This window comes from Urocitellus parryii, chromosome 7, assembly GCF_045843805.1.
Source record: "Urocitellus parryii isolate mUroPar1 chromosome 7, mUroPar1.hap1, whole genome shotgun sequence".
Classification (NCBI taxonomy): Eukaryota; Metazoa; Chordata; class Mammalia; order Rodentia; family Sciuridae; genus Urocitellus; species Urocitellus parryii.
Genome location: NC_135537.1, coordinates 104877999 through 104897702, shown reverse-complemented (window position 1 = coordinate 104897702; position 19704 = coordinate 104877999). Strand labels below are relative to the sequence as shown.

Sequence of the window (19704 nt, the reverse complement as noted above, 5' to 3'; positions counted from 1 at the left end):
TGAATATAGTGTGTCACTTCTTGCTGATTTTCAGGAAGACTACTTTAAGATATCTATTTCAACTTATTTCCAGAAACAGAAGCCCTAATTCAGTTTTCACACACTGCATGCTTTTATTTCCAGTATTCTGCCACACTTTCCATGGTCATTAATGCTTTTCATTTGTTTTATTTAATGCATAGTGTTTTTGTCCTTATCTAACCAAACCAAAAAGGACCTTTGGAAAATGTTGTTTGTCCTTCTTCCCTTGAAACATATTCTTTTCTCTTCTTTTTACCACAATTTACTTCTCATATTTTTTATAGGCATCTAAAATGAATGTGATAGATTTTAGTATGGTGCAATTCATCACCTATCCATGAGTCCACACTCATTGCTACATAACTTTGTAGCCCTCTTCCATATGGGTAGGCTAAACTGCACCATCTTTCAACCTGGTACTCCATCATGTGACTTGCTTTGGCAAGTAGAATGTTAGTGACATGAGAAAAGCAGAGGTTTGAAATTGGTTTTTACATTGACTTACTCTCTTGGGTTTCTGCTATTGCCAAAGTAGCATAGCTGGGTTACCAACTGGGCCTAGAAGAATAGTGAAAAACACATAAGAATAACCATACCACAATCACATGAATATGACCAACCCTAGTTATGATTAGCTACCTCAAGACAGCTGTGGGTATAGTTGGTTATGGTCAATGCCCTTTTAGAATATGATAGCATACCTTGAGTTCATACAGCAGAATGAAGATTAGAATGATGTGCATTTTAGTTTAACAGTGTGGCCTTCCAGTTGTCTTACTACAGGAAGGATTCTTGTTCCCCCTACCTGTCTTCTTACACATTGAGAGAATATCCAGACCTGTCTCCTATAGACTATGAGTCTATGATTAAGTAGATCAACTTTCAATGTTGTCTTTAATTGACTTTGTCAGGTTGATTTTTGAGGAAAAGTTTGGGCTTGTAATTTCTAGTAGCAAAGAAATCATCTTCCTTCAACTTATAGCTGCATTTATTAGGTAAATAAACCTGCTGAATTGATCCCCAACTTTTCTTTACATAAGTACATTGAGGTTCTCAATTCCCTGTGTTATTTCTCTATAGGGTTGACACATGCTTGGAGGAGGAAGACCTACAAGCACTTAAAGAGTCTCTGCCCATGTCCCTGAATCTCCTTCTCCAGATGCTCTAGTAGATGTGATTATTTTTGGGAGAATGGTACAGGTTCACAAACTAAGGTGTGAAGGAATATCCAAAAATTGTGTTTTCCAAAGAATCAATGTTTTTAACTATATAGCCAATAGAAGATGTGATGAACCTGCCCAAACTACTAATGACTATAAAGCAAGTAAGATTTTCTTAACTGCAGGGGCACACTTTTGCTTCAAGCAGGTACCTGAAGTCCACTGACAAGATTAATGTATATGTCACTGGTCTTAGGAATTTCAGAGGGACACATTACCAGTAACCCAGGGGAAGAGACCTTTGGAATCCATGGGTATGTCTTTGTTCAATGCTATTGACTTGTTGGAGAGCACTATTCCAAATACAGGAGCCAGACACATGTTTTCCACTGGTGATCCCCCACCCAAGGGCCTTACATGAGGGAGATGAATTAAAGATTTCTATTAATTTTTGGTATGATCTGGAGAAAGATCATGTATATTCATGAAAAGAAACTAAGCACTATGAGATTCTTGATGAATGAACGTCTACAAAAGATTCTATATTATCTTAATATTTATTCTTATAGCTTTGAGCAAATTGGACTTTTGGAGATTAAATGTTCAAATATTACTGGAGACCATATTGTGATGAGAAATATATTCAACATTTCTCTTTCCAAGTAGATACTCCAAAGAATTTTTTGTAAAGATTTTAATATAGGGTTCCAAATGGCATTTAGTACACTTTGGAAGTAAAAAATCTCTAGAGATCCAAAGATTATTGGAGCTCTTGGTCCTAGCATAGGTAATTCTGAAATAGGGAAAGACCATGTGTGTCAAAAAATGAACTGGGTATCAGTGGTATGAGTCAATGGAAAATATGTGGCCTGGATCCCATATCTACGTTCAAAATCTCCTTTGAAGTAATCCATCAGCACAATCCTCCAATCCCCCAGGAAGACCAAGGTGCCATTGAGTTTGTCACATTGTCTCAACACTTTCGCACCCAGAGATGCATCCACATGACCATATTTACATGAAACTGGGCAGATGCAGCCAGCTAGGGCACATAAGATGTTGCAGCATCCTTGAAGGAATAGTTTGAAGTACTCTGAGCAGAGTCAGAGAGTACCAACATGTTCTGGTTGTTGGACCAGCAATGAAGTGCCTATTTCTTTTAGGTTATGAATTCCTTTTCCCTATATTTTGTTAGGTTCCATCTTAGATTTCCGCTTCTTCAATATTTAACAAGATTCCTGATTGTAGACATCACTTTCTCCTCAGAATTTGATCTAGTCCCTCATCATGATCCAGTCCTTTTTAATCCTATTCTCCCTGGGTCTCCAGAGCCAGTACTTTTAGTAGAAACATTTTAACTGAAAGCCTTTAAATGGTGGATTTAAAAAAAAATTGTCATTTATCTTGGAGATAGCACAGCCCAGTGGTTCCACTAGGTTTGTAACACTGTCTCAACACAATAGCACCCAGAGATATATCCACATGACCATCTTTGCATGAAACTGGGAAGATGCAATCAGCTCAGGCACATGGCATCAGGGACATGACCAAGTACAAAATTTTAAGCACCTTCTGCATCCACCCCTAAATGATGCTCAAGAAATTCTTCAAGTATGCTTCCTTATATGAGCATGGAACATGGAGGTAGTTGGGCTCAATTCCCATTGTCCAGGTGAATTTATCTCAAGGAACAAAATAACCTGTATGCTTACAGATAAGAAATGGGAATACTCACCCAGTTGACATTAGCCTGAAGGTGGTCATGAACCATTTGAGGAAGCTGGGTGTCTCCAGTGCCATTAAGCTGAGAATGTGACTTAAAAATTGAAGAAAACACTGTAAGATAGTGCTCATAATAGCTTATGAAGGCTTAGTAACATTCCTTTCACTTTTCTGGAAGATATTAAGTAAATAATAAATTGAAAATTTTATATAGAAAAGACATTTTGCTATTTTTTAACCCAAGCAAAATAAGTTAAAACTTATAGTCATACAGGAGAAAAATGTTATTTTAGTATGACACAAAGTTTTAGGATATCTTATTATCCACAAAACTAATACAAGTTGGTAGTTTAGAGAAAGAAACTTTTATTAAATAGTGATTGAATTAATTAATGTATTAATTACATTGAATCAAATTGAATTAATAGAGAGATAATACAATAATCATGAATAGGTTCTTTAGTGTGGATATGAGTTGCAAATTCAAATACCTATAAGGATGAAGAGATATTATAAATAACCTATATTTCTACTATTTGAGAAGTCAGTAGCAAAAAAACATGCCAGTGCTAGAAATATCATCTTTATTCCTTAAAGTAAAGTATGCCTTAAGTATGATGTTTTAATAAGACAAAGAATGTATGCTTTGGAATTTTATATCTAAAATTCAAAATGGAAAATATATAATTGATCAATTATTTATTTTCTTTTATGATTTATTTTCCAGTTGTAACTAGAGACCTAGCAACTTTTCTTTTGTACAAAGATGTAACTGGTGTTTTCCACTTATTTGTTTGGCAAGCTTGAAAAATTCACTCTTGTATTTTTCATCTGGAATAATAGTTTTGTGATGGGAAACAGCTTTTCATAAATATAAATGTCCAAATATGTATAAGTGTGTGTGTGCACATGTACATGTATGTGTGTTTGTATGTGTGTATTTAGAGTGACCAATGCAGAGATATTTGTAAAACTCTATCATTTTAATATTGTCATATTTGGTTCTTAAATCTCATTACACTGCATATTCATAAATTCAATTTCTTATTTGTTTTCATGATCAACTATCAGTATCAATTATAAATTAAACATACATTAATTTTCACATAGTCAAGTATTAAAAAAAAAACCTATACTGGGTTTTAATTTTGTGGTCCATAGTAATCGAATATAGTCATGCCATCACTGTTGCTTCTGGAAACTGATTTCAGCAAAACAAAATGATCTTTATTATTGTTTCTAATGAGACTCTTAAAGACATAGCTTAAGCAAGAGTTATATAATTGATGATGCTTAATAATTTCTTAGCATATAGTTGTATAATGAATTGAATAATACAAGATTTATTAAAAATCAGACTGATATATTCACCAAAATATCTAAATATTTGAGCCAGTATTTGATGAATAAGTGTAGATTTTCTCTTTGAATACATGGGCAAGTCATTTCCTTAATTGGGTCAGGACTCAGTTACCTATACTCCAGTTGGCTATCTAAACTATTCTCTTGTGCATTGATTAACCAAGAGAAGTAAAGATGGTTTGTTGAGTGTTCAGTTAATGTTAATAATTGTCAAGTCTTAATATATTCCATTATAACATTTTATCTTAGAGAAATACCTGAAAACAATAATAGGATTTGAGTATCATTATCTTAAAATATTGGAGTACAAATTTTCAAAATAATTTCTAATTATCTTCTGTATTTCTGTAGTGTCCATGTTAATATTTCCTTTTTTATCACAGAAGTTAGTAATTTGAGTTTTGTGTCTCCTTCTCTTTGTTAGCATGGGTAATGGTTTATCAATTTTATTTATTTTTTCAAAGAACCAACTTTTTGTTTTGTCATTTTTGCAATTGTTTCTTTTGTTTCAATTTCATTGTTTTCAGCTCTGATTTTAATTACGTCCAGTCTCCTTCTGCTTTGGGGGTTGATTTGTTCTTCTCTTTCTAGAGCTTTGAGATGTAATGTTAGGTCATTTATTTGTTCACTTTTTCTTCTTTGAAGGAATGAACTCCATGCCATGAACTTTTCTATTAGCACTGCCTTCATAATGTCTCAGAGATTTTGATATGTTGTATTGGTGTTCTCATTTACCTCTAAGAAATTTTTAGTCTCCTCCTTGATATCTTTTGCAACACATTGTTCATTCAATAGCATATTGTTTAGTCTCTAGGTGTTACAGTAGCTTTTATTTTTTTATTTTATCATTGATTTCTAATTTCATTCCATTGTGGTCGGATAGAATGCAGGGTAGTAGCTCTACTTTTTTTGTATTTAATAAGATTTGCTTTGTGGCATAACATATGGTCTATTTTAGAGGAGGATTCATATGCTACTCAAAAGAAAGTATATTTGCCCATTTATGGATAATATACTCTATATATGTCAGTTAAGTCTAAGTTATTGATTGTATCATTGAATTCTATAGTTTCTTTGTTTAGCTTTTGTTTGGTAGATCTATCTAGTGGTGAAAGAGGTTTGTTAAAGTCACCCAGAATTATAGTGTTGTGATCTATTAGACTCTTGAACTTGAGTTTGATTAATGAACATAGATGCTCCATTATTTGAGACATATATATTTATAACTGTTATGTCTTGTTGAGGTATGATTCCCTTAAGCAGTATAAAATGCCCATCTTTTTCCTTTTTGATTCACTTTGGCTTGAAGTCTACTGTATTTGATATAAGAATGGAAACCCCTACTTGCTTACATAGACCATGTAAATGGTATATTTCATCCCAACCTTTCACCTTTAGTCTGAGGGCATCTTTTCCTATGGAATGAGACTCTTGAAGGCAGCATATTGTTGGGTCCTTTTTAAATCCAATCCACTAGCCTATGTCTTTTGATTGGTGAGTTTAAGCCATTAATATTTATGGTTATTATTGAGATATGATTTCAACAAATTTCTAGAGGCATATGATATGCCTAAACTAAATCATGATGATATACACAATTTAAACAGATCAATTTCAAGCAAGGAAATAGAGGACACCATCAGAAGCCTACCAACCAAGAAAAGCCCAGGACTGGATGGATACACAACTGAGTTCTACAAGACCTTTACAGAAGAACTAACACCAATACTTCTCAAACTATTTCATGAAATAGAAAAAGAGGGAACATTTCCAAACACATTCTATGAGGTCAATATCACCCTGATTCCAAAACCAAACAAAGGCACATCAAAGAAAGAAAACTTCAGACCAATATCTCTAATAAATATAGATGCAAAAATTCTCAATAAAATTCTGGCACATCGAATACAAAAACATGTCAAAAAGATAGTGCATCATGATCGAGTAGGGTTCATTCCAGGAATGCAAGGTTGGTTCACCATATGGAAGTCAATAAATGTAATTCATCACATTAATAAATTCAAAGATAAACATCATGTGATCAACTCAATAGATGCTGAGAACGTATTTGATAAAATACAGCATTCCTTCATGTTCAAAACGCTAGAAAAACTAAGGATAACAGGAACATACCTCAACATCATAAAGGCTATTTGTGCTAAGCCCCAGGCCAACATCATTCTAAATGGAGAAAAATTAAAAGCATTCCCTCTAAAACCTGGAACAAGACAATGCCCTCTGTCACCACTTCTATTTAACATAGTTCTTGAAACTCTAGCCAGAGCAATCAGACAGATGAAAGAAATTAAAGGGATGTGGATAGGAAAAGAAGAACTCAAATTATCATGATTTGCAGATGATATGATTCTATACCTAGAAGACTCAAAACATTCCACCAGAAATCTCCTAGAACTAATAAATGAATTGAGCAAGGTAGCTGGATATAAAATCAACACCCATAAATCAAAGGCATTTCTGTACATCAGTGACAAATCCACTGAAAGTGAAACTAGTAAAACTACCCCATTTACAATAGCCTCAATAAAATAAAACATTTGGGAATAAATTTAACAAAAGAGATGAAAGACCTCTACAATGAAAACTAACACGTTTAAAAAAAATTAAGAAGAGCTTAGAAGATGGAAAGATCGACCTCGTTCTTGGATTGGCAGAATTAATGTTGTCGAAATGACCATACTACTAAAATCAGTATACAGATTCAATGCAATCCCAATAAAAATCCTAATGGCATTCCTTATAGAAATAGAAAAAGCAATCATGAAATTCATCTGGTAAAATAAGAGACCCCAAATAGCCAGAGCAATCCTTAGCAAGAAGAGTGAAGCTGGTGTCATTACTATTCCAGACCTAAAACTGTACTACAGAGAATTAGTAATAAAAACAGCATGGTATTGGAAACAAAATAGACCTGAAGACCAATGGTACAGAGTAAAGAACACAGAGTGTAGCCCACATAACTGCAGTTATCTTATATTAGACAAAGACACCTCTTTGTGCCTCTTCAACAAATATATTTTCCCAACAACAAAAAGAAACTGGGAAAACTGGAAATCCACATGTAAAAAAATGGAATTAAACCCCTATTTCTCACCATGCACAAAACTCAAATCAAAGTGGATCAAGGACCTAGGAATTAAACCAGCGACCTTGAGCCTAATGGAAGAAAAAGTAGGCCAAAATGCCCATCATGTTGGATTAGGCCCTAACTTTCTTAATAAAACTCCAGTAGCTCAAGAATTAAAGACAACTATCAATAAATGGGATGGATTCAAACTAAAAAGCTTCTTCTCAAAGAAACAATCAGTGAGGTGAATAAAGAACCTAAAGAATGGGAGCAAATCTTTACCACAAGCACATGAGATACAGCACTAATCTCTAGGATATATAAAGAATACAAAAAACTTAACACCAAAACAATAAGTAACCCAATCAATAAATGGGCCAAGGGACTGAATATACACTCAGAAGAGGATATACAATCAATCAACAAACATGTGAAAAAAATATTCAACACCTCTAGCAATTAGAGAAATGTGAATCAAAACTACTCTAAGATTCCATCTCACTCCAGACAGAATGGCAGCTATTAAGAATACAAACAACAATAAGGGTTGGCAAGGATGTGCGGGAAAATGAACATTCATACATTGCTGGTGGGACTGCTAATTTGTGAAGCATAATGGAAATTCCTTGGAAAACTTGTAATGGAACCACCATTTGACCCATTTAATCCTCCTCCTAGGTTTATACCCAATGGACTTAAAAACAGCATACTACAAGGACACAGCCACATCCATGTTTATAACAGCACAATTCACAATAGCTAAGCTGTGGAACCAATCTAGATGCCCGTCATTAGATGAATAGATAAAGAAAATATAATATATATACACAATGAAATATTAGTCAGCATTAAAAGAGAATAAAATCATGGCATTTGCAGGTAAAAGCATGAAGTTGGAGAAGATAATGCTAGGTGAAGGAAGCCAATGGTGGAGGAGCATGAGAGAAATGGAGAAACTTTAGAAAGGGCAAAGGGAATGGAGGAGAAAGGAGGGGGCAAAGGGGTAGGTATGATAATGGAATTAACTAGACATCATCACTTTAAGTTTACATATGAAGACACAAATGGTATAAAAATACTTTGTGCACAATCAGTGACTTGAAAAATTGTGCTCTATATATATAATAGGAAATAAATTGCATTCTGCCATCATGTATAACAAATTAGAATAAATAAAAATACTGAAACATTGGTTTTAATTTTCATATCAAATGTCATAATTGACTGTGAGAAAATTATCTGTATTCTTGCTTACTCAATTTAACTGATTCATGAGTGAATATTTCTCAATAGCTAAAATATATGTCATTTCTTAACTTTATACTTCTTAGAATCTCCATGCTAAAATGTTAAGACTGTCACTACAACAGAAGAAATGAATGGTATTAGTGGCCTTCTTAATGTCTAATTTCTAATTAACTCAACAGAAGGATTTTGTTTTTAACCATACATTGTTGTATCAATCCATAGTTATATTATCAATAAATTAAGCTATAGTATTTTTAGAGATGCATAACTGCTAATGTTTGCTACACTTACTTTGTGTTATATTCAGTAGACCTTAATTTATATAGTTAAAAGAAGCAAATAATTTTTCTTTTAACTTTTTTCCTTTTAGTTGTCAATGGACCTTTACTTTATTTATTTATATGTGATGCTGAGAATCGAATCCAGTACCTCACACATGCTAGGCAAGCACTCTATCACTGAGCCACAACCCCAGCTCTGAAGCAAAATATTTTGACAGTATTTTTTATAATAAATAATACATTTTTATAACTATATTAGCCTTACAAAAAAGGTTTTAAAAATCAACAAAGCGGGACTGGAGATGTAGCTCAGTGGTAGAGCAATTGCCTGGCATGTGTGAAGCCATGGATTCAATTTCCAGTACCAAAAAGAAAAAAAAAATCAATAAAATGCAAAAACAAACCCTGATGAAATTTAGCTTTCTATTAGTTCACTGAAATTTTCATAAGCGAATCACCTTGCATTTTGGTTGCTTGTTTCAGTTGTTTCTATTGCCTTGCATTCTACCCAAGGCCCTGCACAGGATAGGCAATTGCTCCACCACTAAGCTATGTCCCTGGACCTCTTTGTTATTTTTTCTTGGAGATGGCAACTCTTTCGGCTTATCCTCATCATCCCACTTTTAACAGATATCATACAAATATATTAATCTCCTTGTACTTCTGGTGAAAAAGAAACAATAGTACAAACCATAATGGCACACTACATCTGACATTTGAAAAGACCTGGAAAAACACCAATTTAGTAAAACATCTACTATTCAGCACCCCCTGAGTATTGCCAAGTATAAGGCTAGTATTGACACATTTTTAAAAATTTTCTATAAAAACTCAGAAGTTAGGATTTTGGTATGTAACTTCTGAATTTTAAAATTATTCAAATTTTTGAAAATGAAAACAAAACACTGTAGGATAAATGATACATCTGTATGACTTGAGAACTCCAAGTGAGCAGTCTTGAATTCTGGAACAGATACTTTTTTTAAAAAATTATGATGCATTGGGCTTTTAACTGGTAATTGTGAGACAACAGCAACTTAAAAAAAATAAGGTGACTTTTCTGTAAAATAGACTGTTGATCCATAACTTAAACTCATTTGCAAGCATAAAGAACATCTTTATTTTTTTTTTAAATCAGACCCTTAACAATGATATTGAATAATGAGGGAATCATTGCATTCTTCATTTACAAGTGAATTAGCATAACAAAGCCTCTTAATGTGAGCATTCAGAAGGCTCTGATTAATACATTAATCCTTATATTTTACAGTGGGACTTATTTTTATCAATAATTTTGGAAAATTCACTTTTTCCCCCTTTGAAATATTAACTCTTCAGGTATTATCATTTTACCCAGTAAATTTCAGGCCTGAAGAAGGATGGAGCCCTTGCTAGAAAGAGTTCCAGTGCAGGGAGAGGGATCAGGTCCTAAACCGCACTTGAAGGCTTGTATTTTCCATGGCCATTGCTTCAATAAGATATTCATTCTATAACCAAAATTTTACTATCTTCCTCTCACCCAGTTATTTGCTGAATCGGTTCTAAAAGTCTCTTTAATTAGATTCCTATAGCCAGACATGGTGGTGCATGCCTATAATCCCAGCTGCTCAAGAGGCTGAGGCAGGAGGATTACAAGTTCAAAGACAGTCTCAGCAATTTAGAGAAGCCCTAATCAACTTAGAAAGACCCTGTCTCAAAAAATAAATAAATACATAAATAAATAAATAAATTTAATTAAATAAAAAGGACTGTAGATGTGGCTCAGTGGTTAAGTGCCCCTGGGTTCAATCTCTGGTAGTAGTAATAATAAAAATAGTAATAATAAAAATAATAATAATGCCTATAGTTTTCCTTTCATGGTAATGAAAGAGTTTAGTAAGGGCTCATTAACTGTGTGGGCATACAAAGAATACTCAAAAGTTTCAGTTTGGGTGGGATAATTGTATAGTTCAGAATTTGGGCTTTTCCCTTTTTTTTTGCAAATTTCATTGGGAAATGATACATTTTTGATGGAATCCAATATTTACACAGTGTTGATGTATTCAATTCCTTATTGTCACTAACAAATACTTTTGCTAATTTAGTCTATTTTGGCACTTTATATCATCTTTAAATGTATGAATTTGAAATGGCAAAACTGGAAAAGCAAATATTGTCAATTTTTATAAAATCCTAGCCAATTAACCCAACAAGAAATTCAATCTACTTTCCTTTGGCTCTTGCTTTCCTGTCCTCAGGGTCACAAAATCATTGCGGAAACTTGTCCAGATATGGAAGAACTATGCGGATCACTGCAAGGCACACCACCATCAATGATGGTGCTTTGGTTCTAGAAGCCAGTCCTCTAGCAGACCTTGAAGACAACAGAACTCACCCATAAGCAAAGGCCTTCTAAGTCCTATCTTCTCCTGTTACCATTTACCATACTCTAAACCTGAGTTCCTTGAGCATTTATCTCATTCAGGAGTCAGGCAGTCAAAAACTAAAGCCTAGAAAACAGATTTTCTGAAAACAGCTTGTATTTTAGCCTAACAACAGAAATTCTTTCAGCAAAGGATGCACAATTCTCGCTGAATTGGCTAAAACAAACACAAATTATTATCTCCAGAATATTCTCATTGCATTAATTTCATTCTTTCAATTGTAGATTTCATAGTAGTAATGATAATGCCATGTAGTGGTTAATATCACATAAACTAGCTTAGATAAAGTAGGCTGCTGAACCAAAATATCCCAAACAGAAAACTTTTTCACAAAAGCCACATACCAATATTTAATTTGGTCACAAACTCACATTTAAGCAAGAAAGTTTTAGGATTTGAGTCTGATTTAGAATTGGAAGAATCTCATTCTTGCCAGGCTATTGATTTTGTATGTTTGGATGAAATATCTAATTCCATGGTTGTCCATCTATAAACTGTGACCTTGAAAGTGCTCTGCTTATCTACATACCACGATATTTTACATTAGGTCTGAAAATATAATATAACCCATGTGTGGTATTATTTTTTGAAAGCTTGTAAATTCTCTTGTGATTTGTAAAATTCAAATTTGCTTCATAGCATTAATAAATGCATGATAAGTTTCTTCATTACACATTTAAAAAAATCAGTAAATAGAGTGAAATTATTATGCGGGGAGTAATATTTGTCTGGAAAGTTTTGGATATTTAAATTCAGTATTCAAGGGGGTCAGGAAGGTCAAATGCTTCTACTGCAACACTTTTTAAAAAGCCATAAATCTACTGAATGAAATCAGATTTTTAAAGGCATAAAAGAACTGTGAAAGCAAGGATGACTAGGTGACTTACAATTACTGAGAAGATAGAATTACTCCAAGTGAGCTGAGGGTTAAAAGGTGGGTTAGCTCTGTGGTCATTTGCTGATACTGAATTTGGCCTTAGGTTCAGCCTTAGCCTGGGGACAATGGGACTTTCTCAGCCAAAAGGGAAGAGAAAAACCAGAAAACAGTCTTTCTCAGGAAAGTATGGGAGCCTGAAGAGCTCCACTGAACTCTTCTTAAAGTTAGAGTGAATCTCCTTCAATTATTCAATGACCAAGGAACACTAAAAGGAGGGAGTGTGTCTTTCCAAATGCAATCAGAAATACCCATAACACATTTCTCAATTTTTCAAGCTGTTTAGGACAAGAGGCTAGAGGGTGGAGCTTATAACCTTTGATGCTGCAAATAATCTCCTAGTATCATTTTAGGGTTTAGGAGACAAATATCCTGAAGGGCTTCATGCTACAAACAAGACAGAGATAGACTGAGTTTTACTAAAATTATTATCCAGAGCCTAGCCAGTACAATCCCTGACTGGACCCAAGCCTCAGCCATGCTATTGACTAACCACAAAAGGGAGTTATCCTCTGGATTAGAAGACAACATCATCTGAACCCTCTAAGAGACTTCTAAGCACAAGGTCTCATATAGTATAAAAAGTGAATACAATTCATAATAGGAAACCAAAGACAACATATGATCCAGGCACATTTTGCAAAGCCACCGGGAAACATGCTAAGATACTGATTGTTAGCAATTTCCTCATTGGGTTAACATTACAGAGTATATTTACTCAAACTAAGATGACTGTGTTGTCACTGGGTGATATAATCTAATAGACCATCATCATGTATGTGGTCCATCGGTGACCAAAACATTGTTATGACTAATGACCATAAATAGAGATTTTAAATAACTTATAATTCATGTGTTCCAAAAATTGAGGAAGAGTTTAATAATATGAGAGAAGGGATTGATAAGTTCACTCCTGAAATTATTTGCTGGGTTTTACTGGTTCAAAGAAAAAAGAGAGATAGGGACAAGGGGAACAGAGGAGACCCTATCCTTCATCTTGTCCAGTTGTATAAGAACATTTGCTGAGTAATGTCTATCTGTATCTGCATATATTCCTCAACTTTCTCCATCTGCTCTTTGCCCTAAAGGAACCTCTATGGAAGCCTGGAGTTGAGGTGCAACGTATAGTGAGTACCACCTGGTCTCCACTGAATTCTGGCTTCCCCTCAGGTTTAACCAATAAGAGGTTCCTGTAGGATAGTGTACTTCATGGTATATTTTTCATGATTGCCACAAACCACTTGCAACAAAATTTAATTTTAATGTAATTTAAAATTTAACTTCATCTAATGCCTCAGTTGCAATAGTGCAAAACTAGATTTCATTAACCATTCAATTCCCGTTGTCATGGTGGGTTCTCCTTATTGCAGTTTCATGTTGCTTTGCCATTCTTTCAACACTGCCCACAACATTGGGCACCTGACTGACAGATCTGAATCATTAAGAAAAGGATGACACTATATGCCATTGGGTAGTTATCTAGGACCCTGTGAGATTACATTTTTGACCTTCAAATGAAGGATAGAAGTATAGTAGCCTATATTCAAAGTAATCTGTGTAAAGAATAAATCTGATTTTTTAAATTCTCCTATTTTAACTCCTTCAGAGTGCTCATCGTAATTCTGGCAAGACTAAATTTAAACACATTTCCAGACTAAATTTAAATCTATTTCCTTTATACTTTGAAATAGTCATAACCAACCACTACCCAGCTCTCTAGAGATATTTTCCCATTTTTTCCATATTAATTATTGTAAACTATATCTAACTTACTACCTCAATGTCTTGGAACAAGTTTTTATCTCTAGACAAAATGTTTTCAAATCCTATTTCTGGATAATTTCTATTTGTCCTTCAAAGGTCAACTCCAACTCCACTTGCTCCAGGAAGTCTTCCACTGACCTCTGCCACATAACATCTATTTATTTTTCCATCCACTAACATAGGATCCTGTGTACATGGCTATTATAGCATCCATTACTCTGTCAGATTTAGTTTATTGTCTATATTTTTACTAGCTTGTAAGTTCCTTGCATTGGGGAACTACATCTTATTTGAATTATCAGTGCTTAGCACAGTTAACTGTCATACAAGAACAGTTTCATAGATGTTGAGTAAATGAACAAATAAAAAAGGGACTGGTATATTGCTTTAATCTCTGACTGTATGAAAATGGATCAATCCTCCTTCACAAGTTTCATGAGCAAAGTTCAACCTCAAGGCATCTGAACCTTTCTTTGTTCAAGTTTGTCCAGATTTCTCAGAAGTTAAGTACAAGCTTACTACTTCAGAAGCTCTTATTTGTGAAAAGAGTCTACCCTGAACTCTCATCTCTTTCCCTTACTATTGAATTAGACTGACAACTTAAATGTAAATTAAAGATAATTTTCCCCTATATTTAGCTTTTCAAAGGAAAAACCCTGTCATAGATAAGCCTTCTAAAGAACAGGGTCTGAGTCTGGGATTGGGCTGATGGAGGTATGCTCTCAACAATAATAATTTAGAGGAAGCAAGTGAAGCAAAACTGGTCACAAGGTGAGGTTAAATGAGTCACAGTGGAAATAATGACTTCAGTTTTCACACAGGGAGCTCTTCACCTCCAGAAGCCTTTCAGAGAAACTCAAATCCTGGCAAGGGCCTCAGGTATTGCTACAATATTGTCCAGTCACTGGCTGCCAACTTTACTGGGGGCAGAGTCTAACCTTAGGTGGAAGCTTCTTCTGCTTAGAAAAACTTCCACAATGAGTGCAAGAATCAACCTCCCCAGCAGTCAGGGGATTTGTATGATAAGCCACAGCATCAAGGACCTGCCAATTGTCAAGATGCTTCAATCCACAAGCTTCCTAGTATGTCCACTCCATCTGGGAGCATCTTTTCCAGGATTTTGATTGGTTGTTTGACTTGGAGAAATTTAAAAGAAGGAAGTATGATAAACTATGGGTGTCGTTAGTGCTTCTGGTTTCTAGTTTGGAGACATGCTACTTCAGATTCTTCACACCCTTGATTAGAACGTATGCCAACCTAGTGTGCCACAAAAGCCTTTAATGTTAAGGGGTCTGAACCTTGAAAACAGATTTCATTCTCAGGGGGTTTTAAAGAAGTCTTATCACTTTGCCATATTTACTTAAGTTTTTTTTTTTTTGGCACCCAGGATTGAACTTGGGGGGCACTCTATATCCCTAGCCCTGCTTTATATTTTATTTAGAGACAGGGTCTCACTGAGTTTCTTAGCACCTTGATTTTGCTGAGGATGGCTTTGAACTTGCCATACTCTTGTCTCAGCCTCCCAAGACATTGGGATTACAGGCATTTACCACCGAAAAATTTTTAATAAATAAAATATTAAATGCTTGCTATTTTATATCCTCTCTCAATCCATTCCCTTGTTCCTTTTCAAGACCAATTTTCATCCTAAATTGGAGGCCTTATATATGTTTATTAGGGTGCTCATATAACACGTAAGAAATTAGTATCCAGAATAAATTTTACATCAACAAACAAAAGAGACAAACTACTCAAGAGAAAGAGGAACGGTGAAAAGGAGAGTCATGGAAAAATAACCCAAATTGCCAATAAACCTATTAAACATGCTCAAAGTACTAGTCAGGGAATTATATATTAAATATATAGTGCAATTTCATTTTATATCTATCAGGTTGTCAAAAATTAATGAGTCCCTCACACTTGTTTTTTATCTCTTTTTCCCATTGATGCATTCGGACTGTGAATTAAACCTACTTGGACTTTCTAATGACATTCTTTTGTATTAAAGAAACCCTATTTCTCAGAAGTCATGCTAGTCTAAACAAAAGACACATAGTCATTGATTTTAAAAATATATACATATATAGATATATATAGAGAGAGATTAACAAGACTGCAAGGCCTTTATTTGTAAAAAGTTGTCATTTTACTTCAAAGGATTTTCTTTTTCTACATCTCTCTTTTTAAGTCATAAAATATTTCAAATAATTGTGACATATAGGCAAGTATATATGTTATTAATCCATGTTTTTTAAATTAGTAGGTGAATGCTTTTCTCATTATGTTTCGCTGCTGGATGATACTGATATGAGCCCTTGGTTGATTTTTCCTCTTTTGCTTTAAATTGAAGATTAATTCATAGTTCCTCATTTAACATGATGTTATTCCCCCAAAAAATACCTCTAGTCTTTGTTATTTAAAATGAGACACCCAGGTACTTTGGTTAGATATATTTTCATAGTGAGGCACAAGAAGAATCCAAATGGAATTCAGAGTTCAGAGGTAGCTACTGAATCTACTTTTGGTGTTACATCAAAGTCATTACATCCAAAAGAGCCTGGAGAAAAATTAGTTAATGACAAAGCATCCCCCGTAGGTTGAGTTTGAATTGCTCTGTATCACTGCCACTATAAATATTAAACCACAGTCACAGAGGATTACATTTGTCTACAGTCAGTACACTTAGAAGATAGACATTGACCTTAAATATCCAACAATCACCTTTGCAAGGAAGCCAATACGACCACTGGGATTCTAAGATTTGTTTTGAGAAACATATATAGAGCTTGGTTTTCTGGTCTGCTGCATCCATATCAACATCAGGACACCTACTTTTGTTTTAATAATCCAACCTCTCAGCCTCGTCTCTTCTAATATTGACCTTTGCTCAACTAACCATAACTACTAATAAAGTCCTCCTTGGCTGTCCCATCGCTATCTTATAATATAAATTAAAAGGACAGCATTCTAGAACCCTATTAAATCAATAGCTGTTGAAAGTCAAAATGTCAAATGAATGAGAAATAGGGTTATATAAAGTTGGGGATGGAGGAGAGAGATTAACAAGCTACAAAATTATAGAGAAAGCCAAAGTTTTAAAATTAGTTGGCTAATTCACTATCCTGATATACAACAAAATAAAACAGAATAGCATCAGTATTTAAAGTATTTTTTGATTCACATTAAGAATGCAAAATTCTTAAATCTGTAGTGATTTGAGTATACTAAAAATCCTTTATTACAATAAAAACTTTCCCTGGAATATCAGTTTTACTGTGTTATTTTTTAAGGAAATATTCTTTCTTCCCATAATTCTACTCATTTTAAGTTTGTATTTTGAGCAATTTGTTTTAAATTGTGTAGTGTAAGTTACTGACATCATGATGCAAGAAAGTTTATAAATCTCCTTGGTTTATAAAAAGGTATTCTGCTTTTTTGTTTGTACCAGTATTTATAGACATAAATAGTATTAGTTCATTTTTGTTTAAGCTTCAAAGTAATGCATTTTGTTTTCATACTTTATTGATAATAAAGTCATTGTTCAAAGAAATTACATAACTTGCTGATGTTCATTAAACTAGTGTTTCAGAATTCTAAACTGAGGTTTAACTCCAAAATTTATACTCTTTTTGACTATCCTGTACCATATCTCCACATCAAATGTACTCTAATATGGAGGAGAGTAGGGTGGTGGGCAATGGCACTACTGTGGCACCTATTTCCCTTTCGTTTGAGACATTTCACGTTGAATCCCATAGAGACTAAGAGAGAACTTGAATAGTTCCTGCCTTGACCCTAACTGGCACCAGAAATGGTCCCTATTCATTCATCACCAGCATAATTCTTCCCCTTCTCCTTATTTAGTAGTGTTTTTCAGTTGCCTAGAAATTATAAGATCTTAATCCTCAGTTCTCAGGAAATCATAAGGGGGAAAAAGGGAAAAAAAGCCAAAATGAAGATGCACATGGCTGAATGTAGCTATTTCTAGTTGATTTATCTCTTACTCTCTATTCTAACTTTGTTTCATTTTGGTTGGTTTTATTTGTCCATTTCCATTTCATTGGTAGTGATTGTACAGTTTCCTTTCTTTTCTGTGGACTGTGGAATATCTGCATGTTACTTTAAGTTACCTTCACATTAACAACAGTTTTCAAACCCCTGTGCCAAGTTTTTTTTCCATTAGATTACCAGCTATTTAACATGAGAGAGTCATCAATGGCCAGATTGTTCAGGGATGGGATTCATAAAACAAAATATGGAAACTAATAAAAGGACATTGATTCCCTGTCCCATCCAAAGATAGGTCACAAATTAAGTAATAAAGCACACGTTGCAGCTCATGACATTTCATTTCTGTGGACCTGTAGTTAGTAATGCATAAACCATAGGCAGATGCATAAATCTTATACTTTATCTCGGTAGGAAACCATATCAAACCAAACAACTTGATCTGTATTGCTATTCCCGTTATAAAAATTTGTATTGCCTATGAATTAAGCTAAAAAAGCAACAAAGAAGATCAATTGGACCTTGTGATTTTGTTCAAAACAAGTATCTATTTTTTTCTTTTGGTTTATTATGTCTCAGTACCTGCTTTGTCTCTCTAAATTCTGGCCCTAATACTTTCAACTGTTTATATAACAACGATTAACAGTGGCTCTTCCAATTTTCCTCTGTGTAACCTACATTTCTTTGTATACTTTGGTATTGAGGACTTTGAGGTCTTCAAAGAAATATTAATGGTTGAACATTCTCACACAATGCCTTTTCTTCTCCCAGGCAGATAAATTCAGGGGTTAAAGTGGGTACCCTTCCAAGCGGAAAGAAAAAAGTACACACACACACACACACACACACACACACACACACACACACACTGGCTTGATAAAACATTGCATATTAGCAGCTTTTAGGAGGTGTAAGATACATATATGAAAATATGTAGGAGACATAAAATGAATGGAATTGTTGTTGATGTTGTTATTTTAAGAGTGTAATTAATCTTGAAAAAGATGGGAAAAAGTTTTTCAAGTGAATTGGTGAAGATTTCGTATCTGAGATCTAGGAACTACCTCTCTGAACTCAAATACTGAATCTGTCCCAATATCAGTGCGATCTTAAGGAATTATTTAGCATCTTTACAAATCAGCTTTTTCATCTGTAAAATAAGAAAAAATATATATGGCTGTTGTGGGGATTACATTTATTGTGTTAAAATATCTAAAGTACTTTGAGCAGTTTCTGCCATATAGTTAAGGCCTATATAATATTTTGTTATTACAATAATCATTATCATTTATTGTTGTTAGCCACTTAACAAACATGCAATGCATCATCCCATTCCACATGCAAGGCATTATAAAACTCAAACCAGGAGAATAGAAAAACATAAGACAAACATGTGCCTTCTATGTGTTTAGGACACATGAGCCTTATAGTAACAGCGGCAAGAAGGCAGGCAAATACTAGGGACTGCAAGGGAGAGAGAACAGTTATTCTTCTCAGATAGGGAAGAAAGTTTCCCCTTTAACTGAGTCCTAAAAATCAATAGAAGTTTCTCAGACAGAAAAGTGGCTAGGAGACACTATCAATGTAAAAACTGGCTTGTTCTCCTAGAAAAAAAATGTTTTGTTTATGACCTGAAGATTGAGTAGAGATTCCCCTCTCTGTATGCAAGTTCCAAATTCAAGGATTCAACCAACCA

General features: G+C 34.2%; 1 protein-coding gene across 1 annotated transcript in view; it reads right to left on the bottom strand.

The window, feature by feature from the left end:
* The window catches only part of LOC144256094 (tRNA (32-2'-O)-methyltransferase regulator THADA-like), a 105445-nt gene that overhangs the window by 26668 nt on the left and 59073 nt on the right, over positions 1–19704 (bottom strand). The window contains exons 15-16 of the mRNA XM_077801225.1: positions 2917–2997; positions 527–579 (exon numbers count right to left, since the gene is read on the bottom strand). Of these exons, the coding sequence (XP_077657351.1) occupies positions 527–579; positions 2917–2997 (134 nt within the window). The remainder of the gene's footprint in view (positions 1–526; positions 580–2916; positions 2998–19704) is intronic.